Below are 24237 nucleotides of genomic sequence, written 5' to 3' on the forward strand. Positions count from 1 at the left end.
ACAAGGCGTGGTAGAGGCAAGGCGTGGTAGAGACAAGGCGTGGTAGAGGCAAGGCGTGGTAGAGACAAGGCGTGGTAGAGGCAAGCCGTGGTAGAGGCAATGCGTGGTAGAGGCAAGGCGTGGTAGAGACAAGGCATGGTAGAGGCAAGGCGTGGTAGAGACAAGGCGTGGTAGAGACAAGGCGTGGTAGAGGCAGGCCGTGGTAGAGACAAGGCGTGGTAGAGACAAGGCGTGGTAGAGACAAGGCGTGGTAGAGACAAGGCGTGGTAGAGACAAGGCGTGGTAGAGACAAGGCGTGGTAGAGGCAGGCCGTGGTAGAGACAAGGCGTGGTAGAGGCAGGCCGTGGTAGAGACAAGGCGTGGTAGAGGCAGGCCGTGGTAGAGACAAGGCGTGGTAGAGACAAGGCGTGGTAGAGACAAGGCGTGGTAGAGGCAAGCCGTGGTAGAGGCAATGCGTGGTAGAGGCAATGCGTGGTAGAGGCAAGGCGTGGTAGAGACAAGGCGTGGTAGAGACAAGGCGTGGTAGAGGCAGGCCGTGGTAGAGACAAGGCGTGGTAGAGACAAGGCGTGGTAGAGACAAGGCGTGGTAGAGACAAGGCGTGGTAGAGGCAAGGCGTGGTAGAGGCAAGGAGTGGTAGAGGCAAGGCGTGGTAGAGGCAAGGCGTGGTAGAGACAAGGCGTGGTAGAGGCAAGGCGTGGTAGAGGCAAGGCGTGGTAGAGGCAAGGAGTGGTAGAGGCAAGGCGTGGTAGAGGCAGGCCGTGGTAGAGGCAAGGCGTGGTAGAGGCAAGGCGTGGTAGAGACAGGCCGTGGTAGAGGCAGGCCGTGGTAGAGGCAAGGCGTGGTCGAGACAAGGCGTGGTAGAGACAAGGCGTGGTAGAGACAAGGCGTGGTAGAGACAAGACAAGGCGTGGTAGAGACAAGGCGTGGTAGAGACAAGGCGTGGTAGAGGCAAGGCGTGGTAGAGGCAGGCCGTGGTAGAGACAAGGCGTGGTAGAGGCAAGGCGTGGTAGAGGCAGGCCGTGGTAGAGACAAGGCGTGGTAGAGACAAGCTGTCAGTTTCCCTCCTCCATCCATGCTGCTTCTTCAACTCAGCATTAGGAGTCCTGTGGACATCAACAGTCCTGAACATGGCATTATGAACAGCACCATCTTCCTAATTGAGAACTTTGACATATTGGCACAAAAGGAAGTAGTTTACAGTACAAATAGCTAGTTGACGTTACAGCTAGCTAGTTTTTTTTTATTTATTTCACCTTTATTTAACCAGGAACCAGTGGGTCTGGCGACGAATATGTAGCGAGGGCCAGCCGACTAGAGCATACAAGTCGCAGTGGTGGGTGGTACAAGGTGCTTTAGTGACAAAACGGATGGCACTGTTATAAACTGCATCCAGTTTGCTGAGTAGAGTGTTGGAAGCCATTTTGTAGATGACATCGCCGAAGTCGAGGATCGGTAGGATAGTCAGTTTTACTAGAGTAAGTTTTGCGGCGTGAGTGAAGGAGGCTTTGTTGCGGAATAGAAAGCAGACTCTTGATTTGATTTTCGATTGGAGATGTTTGATATGAGTCTGGAAGGAGAGTTTGCAGTCTAGCCAGACACCTAGGTACTTATAGATGTCCACATATTCAAGGTCGGAACCATCCAGGGTGGTGATGCTAGTCGGGCATGCGGGTGCAGGCAGCGATTGGTTGGAAAGCATGCATTTGGTTTTACTAGCGTTTAAGAGCAGTTGGAGGCCACGGAAGGAGTGTTGTATGGCATTGAAGCTCGTTTGGAGGTTAGATAGCACAGTGTCCAATGACGGGCCGAAAGTATATAGAATGGTGTCGTCTGCGTAGAGGTGGATCAGGGAATCGCCCGCAGCAAGAGCAACATCATTGATATATACAGAGAAAAGAGTTGGCCCGAGAATTGAACCCTGTGGCACCCCATAGAGACTGCCAGAGGACCGGACAGCATGCCCTCCGATTTGACACACTGAACTCTGTCTGCAAAGTAATTGGTGAACCAGGCAAGGCAGTCATCCGAAAAACCGAGGCTACTGAGTCTGCCGATAAGAATATGGTGATTGACAGAGTCGAAGGCCTTGGCAAGGTCGATGAAGACGGCTGCACAGTACTGTCTTTTATCGATGGCGGTTGATGTTCCAGCTAGCTAGCTGATGTTCCAGCTAGCTGAGTTGATGTTCCAGCTAGCTAGCTGATGTTCCAGCAAGCTAGCTGATGTTCCCCAGCAAGCTAGCTGATGTTCCAGCTAGCTAGTTGATGTTCCAGCTAGCTAGTTGATGTTCCAGCTAGCTCACCCAAAGCAGGCATTTCTCCTCCTCACTGCTCTGCAGGACTAGATGATCATGATGTTGTGGCTGTAACATTTAATGGACACTAGAACTAGCTAGCTATGTCAGACATGTTCAGGAAAAGCGGCTCATAGCAAGCCAATAAAATGTATATCACTGCATTAGTTCGACATTGACATCTAAGCAATCAACACAGGGCTTCTACACAGCTTCCATTTCCTTTCCTAAATCAATAAACCAACCAATCTTTACAAGAGTGGTGCCATTTTGGACAGTGCCGGTGGTGATAGGACATTGGAGAACAAAACCAAACTAATGTAAGAAATATTTTATTTTTTTACGTTTTCAAAATTGCATTACATATTTACAATTCTTTGATGTCATGAAAACGGTTATTCCTACAGTTGACAGCAGTAACCCTGTCTTGTTTCCCTTTATAATGTAAACCAGTGAGGAGAAAGAGGCAAAGTGGTATAAATCAATTTAAAAGTAGAGGTCATCCCTTGTAACATTTCCACAACAGATCATCGACAGTATCATGAGTTTCACATATTACAAGAGAGGACATTGGTTCCATTGGAGGACATTGGTTCCATTGGAGGACATTGGAGGACATTGAAAGAGTTGTGATTTATGCTTTGTTTTATCAAAACGTTCAACGAATTAGAATGTGATCTCAAAAAGCAAAAAAAAAAAACCTTTATTAAGAAATGCAGACAGATGCGTAGTCAAGTTAAGTAAAAGACCGAGCGAGTGAGCTCCCCCCCTAAGGACTCGGAAGTTCCGCACTTTGTGTTTGAAGTTGAACCAGTGAAGTTGAAATCCTCCGAGATGCGGTTCACTGAAGGACCCGTCAGCGGTATCAGAATTCCTCCTCCGCGTTGCGGCTGCGTGAGGCCTTCAGCTGTTTGAGACGCTCCATACACTCATTGACGCTGCGCTCTCCGTGCACCTTGTTGTCACGCGTGCGCACGTTCACCGTCTCGCTGGTCTTCTCCTTCTCTCCCACAACTGGACAGAAAAGAGGATTTCATTATGATTTAATGTTTTGACTGTTTAGTGATAAAACCGTAAATTGCTTCTCTGTTACGCTTTCAAGTAGAATCCCTGAGATGACTAATACAATCAATTATGGCCTGTCATTTCCAGCTGTCTATTTAACATGTGTAGTTTTCTGATCATATTGGACCTCCCTGTTGCTCTGGTTGTCGTGGTCTATTTAACATGTGTAGTTTTCTGATCATATTGGACCTCCCTGTTGCTCTGGTTGTCGTGGTCTATTTAACATGTGTAGTTTTCTGATCATATTGGACCTCCTGTTGCTCTGGTTGTCGTGGGTCTATTTAACATGTGTAGTTTTCTGATCATATTGGACCTCCCTGTTGCTCTGGTTGTCGTGGTCTATTTAACATGTGTTTTCTGATCATATTGGACCCCTTTGCTCTGGTTGTCATTTAACATTGTAGTTTTCTGATCATATTGGACCTCCCTGTTGCTCTGGTTGTCGTGGTCTATTTAACATGTGAAAATATTTTAAATAGACACTCAACCTATAGAATGAGATTTGTAGTCAGCTTAACATTTTTTTACATGTTGTTCAAGGCTCAAACTCCCATGATTCCATCTGGCAAAACCACTCCCACCGTCACCGACCAATGTTGTAGCTCCGGCAGCCATTGTGCACTTTTCTAAACATCTTATATTTTCATATCGAATTACTTGTAAACTTCATACATTTGATTAGTTCCAATAGGCAGGCCTCCAGTGTTGTTGGATGGCTGCTTGGACAGTGTGTCAGTTATCGTTGAACAAACCATTTCAGATGCAGCAGGTTTAGCTAGCTAGCATTGCTAACGTTACATTAGCACCAAAGACAGGCTGAGAGACTATGATTCCGTAATGATTTGCCTGTAAATTTCATAATAAATCATACCCCACCACTCAGCCCATACCCTAGACCCCACCACTCAGCCCATACCCTAGACCCCACCACTCAGCCCATACCCTAGACCCCACCACTCAGCCCATACCCTAGACCCCACCACTCAGCCCATACCCTAGACCCCACCACTCAGCCCATACCCTAGACCCCACCACTCAGCCCATACCCTAGACCCCACCACTCAGCTCAAAGCACATACCCCACCACTCAGCTCAAAGCACATACCCCACCACTCAGCTCAAAGCCCATACCCCACCACTCAGCTCAAAGCCCATACCCTACCACTCAGATCAAAGCCCATACCCTACCACTCAGCTCAAAGCCCATACCCTACCACTCAGCTCAAAGCCCATACCCTACCACTCAGCTCAAAGCCCATACCCTAGACCCTACCACTCAGCTCAAAGCCCATACCCTAGACCCTACCACTCAGCTCAAAGCCCATACCCTAGACCCTACCACTCAGCTCAAAGCCCATACCCTAGACCCTACCACTCAGCTCAAAGCCCATACCCTAGACCCTACCACTCAGCTCAAAGCCCACTACCCTACCACTCAGCTCAAAGCCCAAACCCTACCCTACCACTCAGCCCAAAGCCCATACCCTAGACCCTACCACTCAGCTCAAAGCCCATACCCTACCACTCAGCCCAAAGCCCATACCCTACCACTCAGCCCAAAACCCATACCCTACCACTCAGCCCAAAGCCCATACCCTACCACTCAGCTCAAAGCCCATACCCTACCACTCAGCTCAAAGCCCATACCCTACCACTCAGCTCAAAGCCCATACCCTACCACTCAGCCCAAAGCCCATACCCTACCACTCAGCCCAAAGCCCATACCCTACCACTCAGCCCAAAGCCCATACCCTACCACTCAGCCCAAAGCCCATACCCTACCACTCAGCTCAAAGCCCATACCCTACCACTCAGCTCAAAGCCCATACCCTACCACTCAGCTCAAAGCCCATACCCTACCACTCAGCTCAAAGCCCATACCCTACCACTCAGCTCAAAGCCCATACCCTACCACTCAGCTCAAAGCCCATACCCTACCACTCAGCTCAAAGCCCATACCCTACCACTCAGCTCAAAGCCCATACCCTACCACTCAGCTCAAAGCCCATACCCTACCACTCAGCTCAAAGCCCATACCCTACCACTCAGCTCAAAGCCCATACCCTACCACTCAGCTCAAAGCCCATAACCTACCACTCAGCTCAAAGCCCATACCCTAGACCCCACCACCACTTACCCAGGATGAAGTTGTACTGTGCCAGCTGTGCGTTGCGTATCTTCTTGTTCAGGGTGCAGCTGGCATCACAGTCTACGTCTGTCATCAGACCTCCACGGTGGAAATCATCACGGATCTTCTGAGCATAGTCATCCAATGTGGGTCCTACAGGTACCACCATCACCTGACGAGGAGACAGCCACAGCGGCCTGGGGAGGGTATTGACATCTTATTACAGAGTTTTTAAGAGGTTAAAACTCTAACAGCTGCTTTGGATCCGGTACCAGCTCCTGAGATTTGTTTTGGGGCAACCAACAAATTATTTTCAAGTGACAATTACATTTACATTTAAGTAATTTAGCAGACGCTCTTATCCAGAGCGACTTACAATTAAATTTGAAAGCTACGGCCGTTGTCGTTTTGGAAATCAAACTCCAATCTTACTGATGCAAATGTCATAAGAATGTTTCTCCTGTAAAATTCTGCATACGGCAAAACAACAGGCTGTACTCGCCTACGCCCGAAGAATCTTCTCTTGAAAAACATTACGGCTGTTTGTCCCTCTTGAGCCACCGTAGCAACATACCCACTATCACTTCCTCAAAATAAGTTGAATTCATCTAAGATAAAGCAAGTAATCTGTCATTAATTTTGACATTCTTGCAGAGGTCTTAGTCACTTCATCAAAGAATCCCATCTGTAGTTCCCACTAGGAGTCGACTTCGGCTGCCGAACGTTGACTTACCCGCAAGAAGAAAATGTTTGCGCACGAAAATAAAATCCCTCCGAAGACCAAAACTAACAAAAAAGATCACAGGTGTGTGAATTGTTGGTTCGACTGGAACGCATACATTAACCTTAGGGGGGAAAGTATTCCTGTATGACGAAAAATGACGTTGCACTTCTGAACCGGCTGTGTTCCTATGGGAATGTGCTCATGTTTAGAGCCGCACAATCAGGTAAAAGATCTAACTTTTTTTTTTTTTTTTTTTTTTACTTTGGAAAAAGTCTGACAGGAGAGAACGTATTAATATTACCAGCTACAGGAGATCAGATAGTAGTAGAGACAGTATTACCAGCTACAGTATATTAGATAGTAGTAGAGACAGTATTACCAGCTACAGTATATTAGATAGTAGTAGAGACAGTATTACCAGCTACAGTAGATTAGATAGTAGTAGAGACAGTATTACCAGCTACAGTAGATTAGATAGTAGTAGAGACAGTATTACCAGCTACAGTATATTAGATAGTAGTAGAGACAGTATTACCAGCTAGATTAGTAGAACAGTAATTAGAGACAGTATTACCAGCTAGATTAGATAGTAATAGAGACAGTATTACCAGCTAGATTAGATAGTAGTAGAGACAGTATTACCAGCTAGATTAGATAGTAGTAGAGACAGTATTACCAGCTACATTAGATTAGATAGTAGTAGAGACAGTATTACCAGCTACAGTATTAGAGTAGATTAGATAGATAGTAGAGACAGTATTACCAGCTACAGTAGATTAGATAGTAGTAGAGACAGTATTACCAGCTAGATTAGATATTAGATAGATATTAGTAGACAGTATTACCAGCTAGATTAGATAGTAGTAGAGACAGTATTACCAGCTAGATTAGATAGTAGAGACAGTATTACCAGCTACAGATTAGATAGTAGTAGAGACAGTATTACCAGCTAGATTAGATATTAGTAGAGACAGTATTACCAGCTAGATTAGATAGTAATATTACCAGCTACAGAGACAGTATTACCAGCTAGATTAGATATTAGTATTAGACAGTATTACCAGCTAGATTAGATAGTAGTAGAGACAGTATTACCAGCTAGATTAGATATTAGTAGAGACAGTATTACCAGCTACAGTAGATTAGCTACAGTATAGATAGTAGAGACAGTATTACCAGCTAGATTAGATATTAGTAGAGACAGTTAGATAGATTAGATAGTAGTAGAGACAGTATTACCAGCTAGATTAGATATTAGTAGAGACAGTATTACCAGCTAGATTAGATAGTAGTAGAGACAGTATTACCAGCTAGATTAGATAGTAGTAGAGACAGTATTACCAGCTAGATTAGATATTAGTAGAGACAGTATTACCAGCTAGATTAGATAGTAGTAGAGACAGTATTACCAGCTAGATTAGATAGTAATAGAGACAGTATTACCAGCTAGATTAGATATTAGTAGAGACAGTATTACCAGCTACAGTAGATTAGATATTAGTAGAGACAGTATTAACAGCTACAGTAGATTAGATATTAGTAGAGACAGTATTAACAGCTACAGTAGATTAGATATTAGTAGAGACAGTATTAACAGCTACAGTAGATTAGATATTAGTAGAGACAGTATTACCAGCTACAGTAGATTAGATAGTAGTAGAGACAGTATTACCAGCTACAGTAGATTAGATAATAGTAGAGACAGTATTACCAGCTAGATTAGATATTAGTAGAGACAGTATTACCAGCTACAGTAGATTAGATAGTAGTAGAGACAGTATTACCAGCTAGATTAGATAGTAGTAGAGACAGTATTACCAGCTAGATTAGATATTAGTAGAGACAGTATTACCAGCTAGATTAGATAGTAATATTAGTAGAGACAGTATTACCAGCTAGATTAGATATTAGTAGAGACAGTATTACCAGCTAGATTAGATATTAGTAGAGCTACAGTAGATTAGATATTAGTAACAGCTACAGTAGATTAGATATAGTAGAGACAGTATTAGTAGATTAGATAGTAGTAGAGACAGTATTACCAGCTACAGTAGATTAGATAGTAGTAGAGACAGTATTACCAACTACAGTAGATTAGATAGTAGTAGAGACAGTATTACCAGCTACAGTAGATTAGATAATAGTAGAGACAGTATTACCAGCTAGATTAGATATATAGTAGATTAGACAGTATTACCAGCTACAGTAGATTAGATAGTAGTAGAGACAGTATTACCAGCTACAGTAGATTAGATAGTAGTAGAGACAGTATTACCAGCTAGATTAGATATTAGTAGAGACAGTATTACCAGCTACAGTAGATTAGATAGTAGTAGAGACAGTATTACCAGCTAGATTAGATAGATTTACCAGCTAGATTAGATAGTAGAGACAGTATTACCAGCTAGATTAGATAGTAGTAGAGACAGTATTACCAGCTAGATTAGATATTAGTAGAGACAGTATTACCAGCTAGATTAGATATTAGTATTAACAGCTAGATTAGATATTAGTAGAGACTAGATTAGATAGTAGTAGAGACAGTATTACCAGCTACAGTAGATTAGATATTAGTAGAGACAGTATTACCAGCTAGATTAGATATTAGTAGAGACAGTATTACAGTAGATTAGATAGTAGTAGAGACAGTATTACCAGCTAGATTAGATATTAGTAGAGACAGTATTACCAGCTAGATTAGATAGTAGTAGAGACAGTATTACCAGCTAGATTAGATAGTAATAGAGACAGTATTACCAGCTAGATTAGATATTAGTAGAGACAGTATTACCAGCTAGATTAGATAGTAGTAGAGACAGTATTACCAGCTACAGTAGATTAGATAGTAGTAGAGACAGTATTACCAGCTAGATTAGATATTAGTAGAGACAGTATTACCAGCTAGATTAGATATTAGTAGAGACAGTATTACCAGCTAGATTAGATAGTAGTAGAGACAGTATTACCAGCTAGATTAGATAGTAATAGAGACAGTATTACCAGCTAGATTAGATATTAGTAGAGACAGTATTACCAGCTACAGTAGATTAGATATTAGTAGAGACAGTATTAACAGCTACAGTAGATTAGATATTAGTAGATTACAGCTATTAGATAGTAGTAGAGCAGTATTACCAGCTACAGTAGATTAGATAGTAGTAGAGACAGTATTACCAGCTACAGTTAGATTAGTAGATAATTAGTAGAGACAGTATTACCAGCTAGATTAGATATTAGTAGAGACAGTATTACCAGCTACAGTAGATTAGATAGTAGTAGAGACAGTATTACCAGCTAGATTAGATATTAGTAGAGACAGTATTACCAGCTAGTAGATTAGATAGTAGTAGAGACAGTATTACCAGCTAGAGAGATATTAGTAGAGACAGTATTACCAGCTAGATTAGATAGAGACAGTATTACCAGCTAGATTAGATATTAGTAGAGACAGTATTAACAGCTACAGTAGATTAGATATTAGAGAGACAGTATTACCAGCTAGTAGAGACAGTATTAACAGCTACAGTAGAGTATTATTAGATAGATATTAGTAGAGATATTAGTAGAGACAGTATTACCAGCTACAGTAGATTAGATAGTAGTAGAGACAGTATTACCAGCTAGATTAGATAGTAATAGAGACAGTAGATTAGATAGTAGTAGAGACAGTATTACCAGCTAGATTAGATAGTAGTAGAGACAGTATTACCAGCTACAGTAGATTAGATAGTAGTAGAGACAGTATTACCAGCTACAGTAGATTAGATATTAGTAGAGACAGTATTACCAGCTAGATTAGATATTAGTAGAGACAGTATTACCAGCTACAGTAGATTAGATAGTAGTAGAGACAGTATTACCAGCTAGATTAGATAGTAGTAGAGACAGTATTACCAGCTACAGTAGATTAGATAGTAGTAGAGACAGTATTACCAGCTACAGTAGATTAGATAGTAGTAGAGACAGTATTACCAGCTAGATTAGATAGTAATAGAGACAGTATTACCAGCTAGATTAGATATTAGTAGAGACAGTATTACCAGCTACAGTAGATTAGAGTAGTAGTATCAGTACTAGACAGTAGTAGTATCAGTACTAATATTAGACAGTAGTAGTATCAGTACTAGTATTAGACAGTAGTAGTATCAGTACTAGTATTAGACAGTAGTAGTATCAGTACTAGTATTAGACAGTAGTAGTAGTACTAATATTAGACAGTAGTAGTATCAGTACTAGTATTAGACAGTAGTAGTATCAGTACTAGTATTAGACAGTAGTAGTATCAGTACTAGTATTAGACAGTAGTAGTATCAGTACTAGTATTAGACAGTAGTAGTATCAGTACTAGTATTAGACAGGAGTAGTATCAGTACTAGTATTAGACAGTAGTATCAGTACTAATATTAGACAGTAGTAGTATCAGTACTAATATTAGACAGTAGTAGTATCAGTACTAATATTAGACAGTAGTAGTATCAGTACTAGTATTAGACAGTAGTAGTATCAGTACTAGTATTAGACAGTAGTAGTATCAGTACTAATATTAGACAGTAGTAGTATCAGTACTAATATTAGATAGTAGTAGTATCAGTACTAATATTAGACAGTAGTAGTATCAGTACTAATATAGCCCCTCACCATTTCCCTCCGTAGTTCTCAGTGAGGATAGCAATCATCCTCTCTACTGATCCCAGGATGGCTCTGTGGATGATGACTGGCCTCTGCTTATCGTCTCCATCATGGCTACACACACACACACACACACACACACACACACACATTTCCATCAGACACATCTAGCATAAAAATAAGTCTTCACAATAGCTCCACACAGTGACCCTGTTCTCCCCATTTCTTGCCAGTTGACAAACCAACTACAGAAGACCATTAGAAAAAATGTGACCAATCACGATGCTGCTCTGTCAACAAACTCCTGTCTAGCAACCAATCGCAACCTGTGTTACAGAGATGTCAGAGGAAGTGTTACCTGACAAAGGTGAGGTTGAAGCGGATTGGTAGCTGGAAGTCCAGCTGGATGGTGGCACACTGATGGTATCGACCAATAGCATCCTTGATCTGGATGTCAATCTACAACCGGGTACAACACACAGCATGGCGTCACTACCGCTTGGCATATTAGTAATGTTTCCATTCCTCCATGATGAGTTTAGATGAGACACCATATTCCCTTTTGATCCTTATGAAGTTCAATACAACGTGACACCATTGGTCGGTCTTACCTTCGGTCCGTAGAAGGCCCCGTCTCCAGGGTTGAGGACCCACTTCTCGCCAAACTCATTCAGACTGTTCTCCAGTTGCTGCAATCACACAGGAGAGAACAGAGTTGGGAGGTTTGCTAAATGACCAACTTACATTTGTCATTTAGCAGAGACTCTTATCCATAACAACCACATATCACCAGTATATAACCATATATAACAGTATACGCTTAACTTTACATTAACCCTTCATAAACAACCCAGGATATCACTGGGGCTGAGCTCCCTGACATCCAGCCCTATTTATCAGAGGGTAGTGAGGACAACCCAGGATATCACTGGGGCTGAGCTCCCTGACATCCAGCCCTATTTATCAGAGGGTAGTGAGGACAACCCAGGATATCACCGGGGCTGAGCTCCCTGACATCCAGCCCTATTTATCAGAGGGTAGTGAGGACAACCCAGGATATCACTGGGGCTGAGCTCCCTGACATCCAGCCCTATTTATCAGAGGGTGGTGAGGACAACCCAGGATATCACTGGGGCTGAGCTCCCTGATATCCAGCCCTATTTATCAGAGGGTGGTGAGGACAACCCAGGATATCACTGGGGCTGAGCTCCCTGACATCCAGCCCTCTTTATCAGAGGGTAGTGAGGACAACCCAGGATATCACTGGGGCTGAGCTCCCTGACATCCAGCCTTATTTATCAGAGGGTGGTGAGGACAACCCAGGATATCACTGGGGCTGAGCTCCCTGATATCCAGCCCTATTTATCAGAGGGTGGTGAGGACAACCCAGGATATCACTGGGGCTGAGCTCCCTGACATCCAGCCCTATTTATCAGAGGGTAGTGAGGACAACCCAGGATATCACTGGGGCTGAGCTCCCTGACATCCAGCCCTATTTATCAGAGGGTGGTGAGGACAACCCAGGATATCACTGGGGCTGAGCTCCCTGACATCCAGCCCTATTTATCAGAGGGTAGTGAGGACAACCCAGGATATCACTGGGGCTGAGCTCCCTGACATCCAGCCCTCTTTATCAGGTGGTGTGAAAGGAAGACTACCAACAACCAGGCCATAAACTGTTCTCTCTGCTTCCGCACGGCAAGCGGTACTAATGCATCAAGTCTGACACCAACAGGCTCCTGAACAGTTCCTATCCCCAAGCCATAAGACTTAAATAGCTACACTGACTATATGATTTGACTTTTGTATTAGGTTCTTATTTTTGCACTCTATGCACGCCGACAGGGTACTGACCCTGTATATAAGACACCCTCTCACTGTAAATTGCATTTATTTTCAGCAAACTTAACATGGGTAAATATTTGAGATTCAACAATAATGTGTCCCTGAATAAAGGAGTGGTCAAAAGTAAGTCAGCATCTGGGTGGCCACCAGCTGCATTAAAAACTGCAGTGCATCTCCTCATCTTGGACTGCACCAGATTTACCAGTTCTTGCTGTGAGATGTTACCCCACTCTTCTACCAAGGCACCTGCAAGATCCCGGACATTTCTGGGGGATGGCCCTGGCCCTCAACCTCCGATCCAACAGGTCCCAGACGTGGGTCCAGGCTTTTCGCTGGCCATGGCAGAACACTGACATTCCTGTCTTGCAGGAAATCACACACAGAATGAGCAGTATGGCTGGTGGCATTGTCATGCTGGAGGGTCATGCAGGAAGGGTACCACATGAGGGAGGAGGATGTCCTCCCTGTAACGCACAGCGTGGAGATTGCCAGCAATGACAACAAGCTCCGTCCGATGATGCTGTGACACACCGCCCCAGACCATGACGGACCCTCCACCTCCGAATCAATCCCACTGCAGAGCACAGGCCTCGGTGTAACGCTCATTCCTTCGACGAAAAACGTGAATCCGACCATCACCCCTGGTGAGACAAAACCGTGATTCATCAGTGAAGAGCACTTTTTTCTGGACCTGTCTGGTCCAGCGACGGTGGGTTTGTGCCCATAGGCGACGTTGTTGCCGGTGATGTCTGGTGAGGACCTGCCTTACAACAGGCCTACAAGCCCTCAGTCCAGCCTCTCTCAGCCTATTGCGGACAGTCTGAGCACTGATGGAGGGACTGTGCGTTCCTGGTGTAACTCGGGCAGTTGTTGTTGTTGCCATCCTGTACCTGTCCCACAGGTGTGATGTTCGGATGTCCCGATCCTGTGCAGGTGTTACACCTGGTCTGCCACTGCGAGGACGATCAGCTGTCCATCCCGTCTCCCTGTAGCGCTGTCTCAGTACGGACATTGACATTTATTGCCCTGGTCACATCTGCAGTCCTCATGCCTCCTTGCAGCATGCCTAAGGCATGTTCACGCAGATGAGCAGGGACCCTGGGCATCTTTCTTCTGGTGTTTTTCAGTCAGGACACTAAAGAAGCCTACTAAGTTTTCATAACTGTGACCTTAATTGCCTACCGTCTGTAAGCTGTTAGTGTCTTAACCTCTAGGGTAGGGGGCAGCATTCGAAATTTTGGATGAAAAGCATGCCCAAATTAAACCGCCTGCTACTCGGGTCCAGAAGATATGAAATGCATATAACTGGTAGATCTTGATAGAAAACACTCTAAAGTTTCCAAAACTGTTAAAATAGTGTCTGAGTATAACAGAACTGATTTGGCAGGCGAAAACCTGAGAAAAATCCATTCAGGAAGTATTTTTATTTTTTGTAGTTCTATTCAATGCCATTACAGTATCCATTGACTTAGGACTCAATTTGCAGTTCCTATGCCTTCCACTAGATGTCCACAGTCTTTAGAAATCATTTCAGGCTTGTATTCTTATGAATGAGGGAGAAAGACCAGTCTGAATGTGTGGACCCTGACGTGTCACAGAGCTTTTCCAAATCCAGACCTCCATGGGTTGATAAATTTGATTTCCATTGATAATTTTTGTGTGATTTTGTTGACAGCACATTCAACTAAGTAAAGAAAGAAGTATTTAACCGTGACTAGGGGGCAGTATTTTCATTTTTGGAAAAATAACATTCCCGTAGTAAACGGGATATTTTGTCAGGATAAGATGCTAGAATATGCATATAATTGACAGCTTAGGATAGAAAACACTAAAGTTTCCAAAACTGTAAAAATATTGTCTGAGTATAACAGAACTGATGATGCAGGCGAAAGCCTGAGAAAAATCCAATCAGGAAGTGCCCCAGGTTTTGAAAGCGCTGCGTTCCAATGCGTCCCTATTGAGCAGTGAATGGGCTATCAACCAGATTACTTTTTCTCCGTATTCCCCAAGGTGTCTAACAGCATTGTGACGTAGTTTTATGTTGAAGAATATCTGTAAGCGGTTACATTGCGCAAGTGGTCACCTGATGCTCCTAGAGAGATTCTCGCGTAAAATACAGAGGTAGCCATTACTCCAATCGGTCCTACTGAAAAACCAATTGTCCCGGTGGATATATTATCGAATAGATATTTGAAAAACACCTTGAGGATTGATTATAAACAACGTTTGCCATGTTTCCGTCGATATTATGGAGCTAATTTTGAATATTTTTCAGCGTTTTCGTGATGGCAATTTCTGGGCGATTTCTCAGCCAATCGTGAAGAACAAACGGAGCTATTCGCCTACAAAAATAATATTTTTGGAAAAAAGGAACATTTGCTATCTAACTGGGAGTCTCGAGTGAAAACATCCGAAGCTCAAAAGTAAATGATTTAATTTGATTGCTTTTCTGATTTCCGTGACCAAGTTAGCTGCTGCTAGCTGGACAAAATGCTATGCTAGGCTATCGATAAACTTACACAAAAGCTTGTTTTGCTTTGGCTGTAAAGCATATTTTGAAAATCTGAGATGACAGGTTGATTAACAAAGGGCTAAGCTGTGTCTCAATATATTTCACTTGTGATTTTCATGAATAGGAATATTTTCTAGGAATATTTCTGTATATATTTATCTGACCCTGTATATAGTATGGTATTAACCTGACCCTGTATATAGTATGGTATTAACTGACAAAGTATATAGTATGGTACTAACCTGACCCTGTATATAGTATGGTATTAACTGACCCTGTATCTAGTATGGTATTAACTGACCCTGTATATAGTATGGTATTAACTGACCCTGTATATAGTATGGTATTAACTGACCCTGTATATAGTATGGTATTAACTGACCCTGTATATAGTATGGTATTAACTGACCCTGTATATAGTATGGTATTAACTGACCCTGTATATCGTATGGTATTAACTGACCCAGTATATAGTATGGTATTAACTGACCCTGTATATAGTATGGTATTAACTGACCCTGTATATAGTATGGTACTAACTGACCCTGTATATAGTATTAACTGACCCTGTATATAGTATGGTACTAACTGACAAAGTATATAGTATGGTATTAACTGACCCTGTATATAGTATGGTACTAACTGACCCTGTATATAGTATGGTACTAACTGACCCTGTATATAGTATGGTATTAACTGACCCTGTATATAGTATGGTATTAACTGACCCTGTATATAGTATGGTATTAACTGACCCTGTATATAGTATGGTATTAACTGACCCTGTATATAGTATGGTATTAACTGACCCTGTATATAGTATGGTATTAACTGACCCTGTATATAGTATGGTATTAACTGACCCTGTATATAGTATGGTATTAACTGACCCTGTATATAGTGTGGTATTAACTGACCCTGTATATAGTATGGTATTAACTGACCCTGTATATAGTATGGTATTAACTGACCCTGTATATAGTATGGTACTAACTGACCCTGTATATAGTATGGTATTAACTGACCCTGTATATAGTATGGTATTAACTGACCCTGTATCTAGTATGGTATTACCTGACCCTGTATATAGTATGTATGCATATAGTATTAACTGACCCTGTATATAGTATGGTATTAACTGACCCTGTATATAGTATGGTATTAACTGACCCTGTATATAGTGTGGTATTAACTGACCCTGTATATAGTATGGTATTAACTGACCCTGTATATAGTATGGTATTAACTGACCCTGTATATAGTATGGTATTAACTGACCCTGTATATAGTATGGTATTAACTGACCCTGTATATAGTGTGGTATTAACTGACCCTGTATATAGTGTGGTATTAACTGACCCTGTATATAGTGTGGTATTAACTGACCCTGTATATAGTATGGTATTAACTGACCCTGTATATAGTATGGTATTAACTGACCCTGTATATAGTATGGTATTAACTGACCCTGTATATAGTATGGTATTAACTGACCCTGTATATAGTGTGGTATTAACTGACCCTGTATATAGTGTGGTATTAACTGACCCTGTATATAGTATGGTATTAACTGACCCTGTATATAGTATGGTATTAACTGACCCTGTATATAGTATGGTATTAACTGACCCTGTATATAGTATGGTATTAACTGACCCTGTATATAGTATGGTATTAACTGACCCTGTATATAGTATGGTATTAACTGACCCTGTATATAGTATGGTATTAACTGACCCTGTATATAGTGTGGTATTAACTGACCCTGTATATAGTATGGTATTAACTGACCCTGTATATAGTATGGTATTAACTGACCCTGTATATAGTATGGTATTAACTGACCCTGTATATAGTATGGTATTAACTGACCCTGTATATAGTATGGTATTAACTGACCCTGTATATAGTATGGTATTAACTGACCCTGTATATAGTATGGTATTAACTGACCCTGTATATAGTGTGGTATTAACTGACCCTGTATATAGTATGGTATTAACTGACCCTGTATATAGTATGGTATTAACTGACCCTGTATATAGTATGGTATTAACTGACCCTGTATATCGTATGGTATTAACTGACCCTGTATATAGTATGGTATTAACTGACCCTGTATATAGTATGGTATTAACTGACCCTGTATATAGTATGGTATTAACTGACCCTGTATATAGTGTGGTATTAACTGACCCTGTATATAGTATTAACTGACCCTGTATATAGTGTGGTATTACCTGACCCTGTATATAGTATGGTATTAACTGACCCTGTATATAGTATGGTATTAACTGACCCTGTATATAGTATGGTATTAACTGACCCTGTATCTAGTATGGTATTAACTTGTATTCTTGCTTACTTTAAGTTATTTTTATATCTTGTGTGTTTTTGTTCTCCCTTGTTATTTGTAGTATTACATTGTCATTGATTACAACCTTGTTTGGTTCGAGCTGTGAGTGGCATTTCACTGTGGGCCTGTGGCATGGGCCTGTGGCATGGGCCTGTGACATGGGCCTGTGGCATGGGCCTGTGGCATGGGCCTGTGACATTGAAACTTAGACTTTATAAAGGGTCGTTACCTTCTCAGCCTGATCCCAGACCGCAGGCTCTCCCAGGAACTTCTCAGGCCGGGTGGACAGGTTGAGTTTGAAGGAGAAACCAAAACACTCGTAGACTGTACGCAGGAAGTCCAGACAGCCCTTAATCTCCTCCTCAATCTGGAGGTTGAGGAAAAGACAAAACCACACAATTTTCCTTCAGCCTTAGTCAAGGCTTCATGGTGTCTAAAATAGTTTTGATAGCTGACATGGTGCACTGGAAGATTATCCCAGGGGGTGAAGTCGCTAACTGACCCGTGCCGTGTGGCGCTACATGGAGAAGAGGAGTGTGTCTGACCCGCAGGAGGGTTAAGGCCTGACCCGCAGGAGGGTTAAGGCCTGACCCGCAGTGACCCGCAGGATGGTTAAGGCCTGACCCGCAGGAGGGTTAAGGCCAGTCTGACTGGCTTACCTGGCCCAGTCCCCATAATGCTTACCTGGCCCAGTCCCCATAATGCTTACCTGGCCCAGTCCCCATAATGCTTACCTGGCCCAGTCCCCATAATGCTTACCTGGCCCAGTCCCCATAATGCTTACCTGGCCCAGTCCCCATAATGCTTACCTGGTCCATGGTGCAGAAGATGTGGGCATCGTCCTGCTGGAAGCGTCGTACCCGGGTCAGCCCAGTCAGAGCGCCAGACAGCTCGTTACGATGCAGCACGCCGAAGTCAGCCATTCGCAGAGGCAGCTCCCTCCAGGACCGCGGTCGGTGGTCAAACATCAGACTAGAAATGGGGGGGGGGAGGAGAAGAGTCACCGTGAGAGAAAGAGACAGGGTGAACCTGCACCAAACTGTGCTGGCGCTTATTCTTCTTCTAAATAGATTGGTAACCAGGGTAATTATGGGTAACCAGGCCAGCTCAGTAGAGGATAACTCACCAGTAGCTCAGTAGTATGAAAAGCCCTAAAGCTGTACTCACCAATGTCCCGGGCAGTTCATAGGTTTGAGGGCGAACACCTCCTTCTCCACTTCGAAGGAGAACATGTTGTCACTGTAGTGCTGCCAGTGGCCTGATGCCTGCCACAGCTTACTGTTATAGATGTTAGGGGTTACCACCTCCTGGAAGCCTCGCTTACGGTACTCAGACTAGAGACAGAGACACGACATGACTCAACGCATGTGGACACCTGCTAGTCCAACAGCTTATTACAAAATCAAGGACATTAATATGGAGTTGGTCCCCCCTTGCTGCTATAACAGCCTCCACTCTTCTGGGAAGGCTTTAATATGGAGTTGGTCCCCCCTTTGCTGCTATAACAGCCTCCACTCTTCTGGGAAGGCTTTAATATGGAGTTGGCCCCCCCTTGCTGCTATAACAGCCTCCACTCTTCTGGGAAGGCTTTAATATGGAGTTGGTCCCCCCTTGCTGCTATAACAGCCTCCACTCTTCTGGGAAGGCTTTAATATGGAGTTGGTCCCCCCTTTGCTGCTATAACAGCCTCCACTCTTCTGGGAAGGCTTTAATATGGAGTTGGCCCCCTTGCTGCTATAACAGCCTCCACTCTTCTGGGAAGGCTTTAATATGGAGTTGGTCCCCCTTGCTGCTATAACAGCCTCCACTCTTCTGGGAAGGCTTTAATATGGAGTTGGTCCCCCTTGCTGCTATAACAGCCTCCACTCTTCTGGGAAGGCTTTAATATGGAGTTGGTCCCCCTTGCTGCTATAACAGCCTCCACTCTTCTGGGAAGGCTTTAATATGGAGTTGGTCCCCCCTTGCTGCTATAACAGCCTCCACTCTTCTGGGAAGGCTTTAATATGGAGTTGGTCCCCCCTTGCTGCTATAACAGCCTCCACTCTTCTGGGAAGGCTTTAATATGGAGTTGGTCCCCCTTGCTGCTATAACAGCCTCCACTCTTCTGGGAAGGCTTTAATATGGAGTTGGTCCCCCCTTGCTGCTATAACAGCCTCCACTCTTCTGGGAAGGCTTTAATATGGAGTTGGTCCCCCCTTGCTGCTATAACAGCCTCCACTCTTCTGGGAAGGCTTTAATATGGAGTTGGTCCCCCTTGCTGCTATAACAGCCTCCACTCTTCTGGGAAGGCTTTAATATGGAGTTGGTCCCCCTTGCTGCTATAACAGCCTCCACTCTTCTGGGAAGGCTTTAATATGGAGTTGGTCCCCCTTGCTGCTATAACAGCCTCCACTCTTCTGGGAAGGCTTTAATATGGAGTTGGTCCCCCTTGCTGCTATAACAGCCTCCACTCTTCTGGGAAGGCTTTAATATGGAGTTGGTCCCCCTTGCTGCTATAACAGCCTCCACTCTTCTGGGAAGGCTTTAATATGGAGTTGGTCCCCCTTGCTGCTATAACAGCCTCCACTCTTCTGGGAAGGCTTTAATATGGAGTTGGTCCCCCCCTTGCTGCTATAACAGCCTCCACTCTTCTGCTAAGTCATTAATATGGAGTTGGTCCCCCCTTGCTGCTATAACAGCCTCCACTCTTCTGCTAAGTCATTAATATGGAGTTGGTCCCCCCTTTGCTGCTATAACAGCCTCCACTCTTCTGCTAAGTCATTAATATGGAGCTGGTCCCCCCTTTGCTGCTATAACAGCCTCCACTCTTCTGCTAAGTCATTAATATGGAGTTGGACCCCCCCCTTGCTGCTATAACAGCCTCCACTCTTCTGGGAAGGCTTTAATATGGAGTTGGTCCCCCCTTGCTGCTATAACAGCCTCCACTCTTCTGGGAAGGCTTTAATATGGAGTTGGTCCCCCCTTGCTGCTATAACAGCCTCCACTCTTCTGGGAAGGCTTTAATATGGAGTTGGTCCCCCCTTGCTGCTATAACAGCCTCCACTCTTCTGGGAAGGCTTTAATATGGAGTTGGTCCCCCCTTGCTGCTATAACAGCCTCCACTCTTCTGCTAAGTCATTAATATGGAGTTGGTCCCCCCTTGCTGCTATAACAGCCTCCACTCTTCTGGGAAGGCTTTAATATGGAGTTGGTCCCCCCTTGCTGCTATAACAGCCTCCACTCTTCTGGGAAGGCTTTAATATGGAGTTGGTCCCCCCTTTGCTGCTATAACAGCCTCCACTCTTCTGCTAAGTCATTAATATGGAGTTGGTCCCCCCTTTGCTGCTATAACAGCCTCCACTCTTCTGCTAAGTCATTAATATGGAGTTGGTCCCCCCTTTGCTGCTATAACAGCCTCCACTCTTCTGCTAAGTCATTAATATGGAGCTGGTCCCCCCTTTGCTGCTATAACAGCCTCCACTCTTCTGGGAAGGCTTTCTACTAGATGTTGGAACATTGCTGCTATAACAGCCTCCACTCTTCTGGGAAGGCTTTCCACTAGATGTTGGAACATTGCTGCTATAACAGCCTCCACTCTTCTGGGAAGGCTTTCCACTAGATGTTGGAACATTGCTGCTATAACAGCCTCCACTCTTCTGGGAAGACTTTCTACTAGATGTTGGAACATTGCTGCTATAACAGCCTCCACTCTTCTGGGAAGGCTTTCTACTAGATGTTGGAACATTGCTGCGGGGACTTGCTTCCATTCAGCCACAACAGTATTAGTGAGGTTGGGCACTGATGTTGGGCGATTAGTCCTGGCTCACAGTCGGCGTTCCAATTCATCCCAAAGGTGTTCGATAGGGTTGAGGTCAGGGTTGTGTGGGCCAGTTAAGTTCTGCCACACTGTTCTACCAACCACTTCTGTATGGACTTCAGTTTGTGCATGGGGGCGTTGTCATTCTGAATCAGGAAAGTGCCTTCACCAAATTGTTGCCACAAAGTTCACAGAATCATCTAGAATGTCATTGTATTCTGTAGCGTTAAAGATTTCCCTTCACTGGAACTAAAGGGCCTGAACCATAAACTGCCCCAGACCATTATTCCTCCTCCACCAAACTTTACAGTTGCCACTATGCTTTCGGGTAGGTAGGGTTAAATGCAACACTTTACATGTTGCATTTATGTTATTGTTCAGTACAGATTATTTTCTATATATATATTTTTTTTTAAACTAGGCAAGTCAGTTAGGAACAAATTATTATTTACATTGACAGCCTACACCAGCCAAACACACTGAGATGCAGAGCCTTGCGCCACTCGAGAGCCCAGATGTTAGGGGTCTATTCAACGATATTCTTACGGGGGCGTGGTTATTACGGGGGCGTGGTTATTACGGGGGCGTGGTTAATTGCAGGGGGGGGCAGAGATTCTCCACATGCGATTATTCGTAGGAACTGTATAAAGAAGCAACACACCAATAAAGCACTTCCCTTCAAAATAAATGTTGCTTAAAGTAATTAGGGAACCGGAGGGCACTCAACCAATTAAAGTCGAGATGCAACAAAAATACATCATTGAAAAAGGCGCTCACGCACCATCATTTATTTAAACTTTTAAAAAGCTTCAAAGGTTATTATGTTCAAATCTGAAAAATTAATAAACTAAGCATCTCAATAAATAAAGACATGTCAAATCAGGTTACATTACATTACATTTAAGTCATTTAGCAGACGCTCTTATCCAGAGCGACTTACAAATTAGGTTAAATTCCAGTCTGAAGGAAGAACGCTCTGAATGGATTCCCCTCAAGTCATTAGGTGTTTCTTTGGTCTAAACGAGTCCTTGAGAGCATCAGAGGAAACAGCAGGTCTGTGTAGCTGAGAACCATAGCTTTCAGGAATGTAACCAAAACCGTTTGTAGCTTAAACCGCTCAAACGCTAGAACCAATTTCATTAGAAGAAAAACACATCACCGTCTCATAGGGGCTAGAAAGCCCCCTATATAAACCACCACAGTGCTTGTTATTTTGGCACGGAACGGCGGATTATTATTCATGTTCAGAAAGGGCCAGTCTGGATTAATAAGTTAAATAGCCCTGGTCCAAAGGTACTGCATCTGGCCACCAGTTAAATAGCCCTGGTCCAAAGGTACTGCATCTGGCCACCAGTTAAATAGCCCTGGTCCAAAGGTACTGCATCTGGCCACCAGTTAAATAGCCCTGGTCCAAAGGTACTGCATCTGGCCACCAGTTAAATAGCCCTGGTCCAAAGGTACTGCATCTGGCCACCAGTTAAATAGCCCTGGTCCAAAGGTACTGCATCTGGCCACCAGTTAAATAGCCCTGGTCCAAAGGTACTGCATCTGGCCACCAGTTAAATAGCCCTGGTCCAAAGGTACTGCATCTGGCTACCAGTTAAATAGCCCTGGTCCAAAGGTAATGTTACCACCGCCTGGAAGCCTCACAGTTCTCTATAGGGTTAGATATATACTGTACCTAACCCATAGGGAGAGATACCGTACCTATAGAGATAATTACAGCGCTCACTCTAGGGCTATCAGACATAGAACAGACAGAGTTCCCATTCTACAGGGGCTGCCCATCTTATGGCAATGACTACTCACCCTGATGAAGTCCACCAGACTGTTGTAGATGTAGGATCCTTTAGGCAGGAAGAAACAACTGCCTGGAGACAGATCATGGAAGAAGAACAGATCCTGTTCCTGTAGGAGAGAGTTGAATGATCAGTGTTACCCTACAGCAGATACTAACCAGGAGGACATCTGCACCACGTCACTGATCAGTTCCCCCCTACCCCTCTAAAGACAGGACCCAGTAATGTTATTACCTGATACTCCCTGTATATAGCCACGTTATTACCTCCCTGTATATAGCCATGTTATTACCTGGTACTCCCTGTATATAGCCACGTTATTACCTGGTACTCCCTGTATATAGCCACGTTATTACCTCCCTGTATATAGCCATGTTATTACCTGGTACTCCCTGTATATAGCCATGTTATTACCTGGTACTCCCTGTATATAGCCATGTTATTTTCTACTCCCTGTATATAGCCATGTTATTTTCTACTCCCTGTATATAGCCATGTTATTACCTGGTACTCCCTGTATATAGCCATGTTATTACCTGGTACTCCCTGTATATAGCCATGTTATTACCTGGTACTCCCTGTATATAGCCATGTTATTTTCTACTCCCTGTATATAGCCATGTTATTTTCTACTCCCTGTATATAGCCATGTTATTACCTGGTACTCCCTGTATATAGCCATGTTATTACCTCCCTGTATATAGCCATGTTATTACCTGGTACTCCCTGTATATAGCCATGTTATTACCTCCCTGTATATAGCCATGTTATTACCTGGTACTCCCTGTATATAGCCATGTTATTACCTCCCTGTATATAGCCATGTTATTACCTGGTACTCCCTGTATATAGCCATGTTATTACCTGGTACTCCCTGTATATAGCCATGTTATTACCTGGTACTCCCTGTATATGGCCATGTTATTACCTGGTACTTCCTGTATATAGCCATGTTATTACCTGGTACTCCCTGTATATAGTCATGTTATTACCTGGTACTCCCTGTATATAGCCATGTTATTACCTGGTACTCCCTGTATATAGCCATGTTATTTTCTACTCCCTGTATATAGCCATGTTATTACCTGG

General features: G+C 43.5%; 1 protein-coding gene across 1 annotated transcript in view; it reads right to left on the reverse strand.

Annotated features, from left to right (window-relative positions):
- Positions 1-2610: 2610 nt before the first annotated feature.
- The window catches only part of tars1 (threonyl-tRNA synthetase 1), a 46169-nt gene continuing 24542 nt past the window's right edge, over positions 2611-24237 (reverse strand). Inside the window, exons 10-18 of the mRNA XM_065011305.1 lie at positions 23159-23257; positions 18721-18887; positions 18363-18525; positions 17783-17920; positions 11452-11529; positions 11199-11299; positions 10850-10954; positions 5497-5684; positions 2611-3308 (exon numbers count right to left, since the gene is read on the reverse strand). Coding sequence (XP_064867377.1) covers positions 3160-3308; positions 5497-5684; positions 10850-10954; positions 11199-11299; positions 11452-11529; positions 17783-17920; positions 18363-18525; positions 18721-18887; positions 23159-23257 — 1188 coding nt within the window. The 3' untranslated portion in view covers positions 2611-3159. The remainder of the gene's footprint in view (positions 3309-5496; positions 5685-10849; positions 10955-11198; positions 11300-11451; positions 11530-17782; positions 17921-18362; positions 18526-18720; positions 18888-23158; positions 23258-24237) is intronic.

Source organism: Oncorhynchus nerka, linkage group LG27 (assembly GCF_034236695.1).
Source record: "Oncorhynchus nerka isolate Pitt River linkage group LG27, Oner_Uvic_2.0, whole genome shotgun sequence".
NCBI lineage: Eukaryota > Metazoa > Chordata > Actinopteri > Salmoniformes > Salmonidae > Oncorhynchus > Oncorhynchus nerka.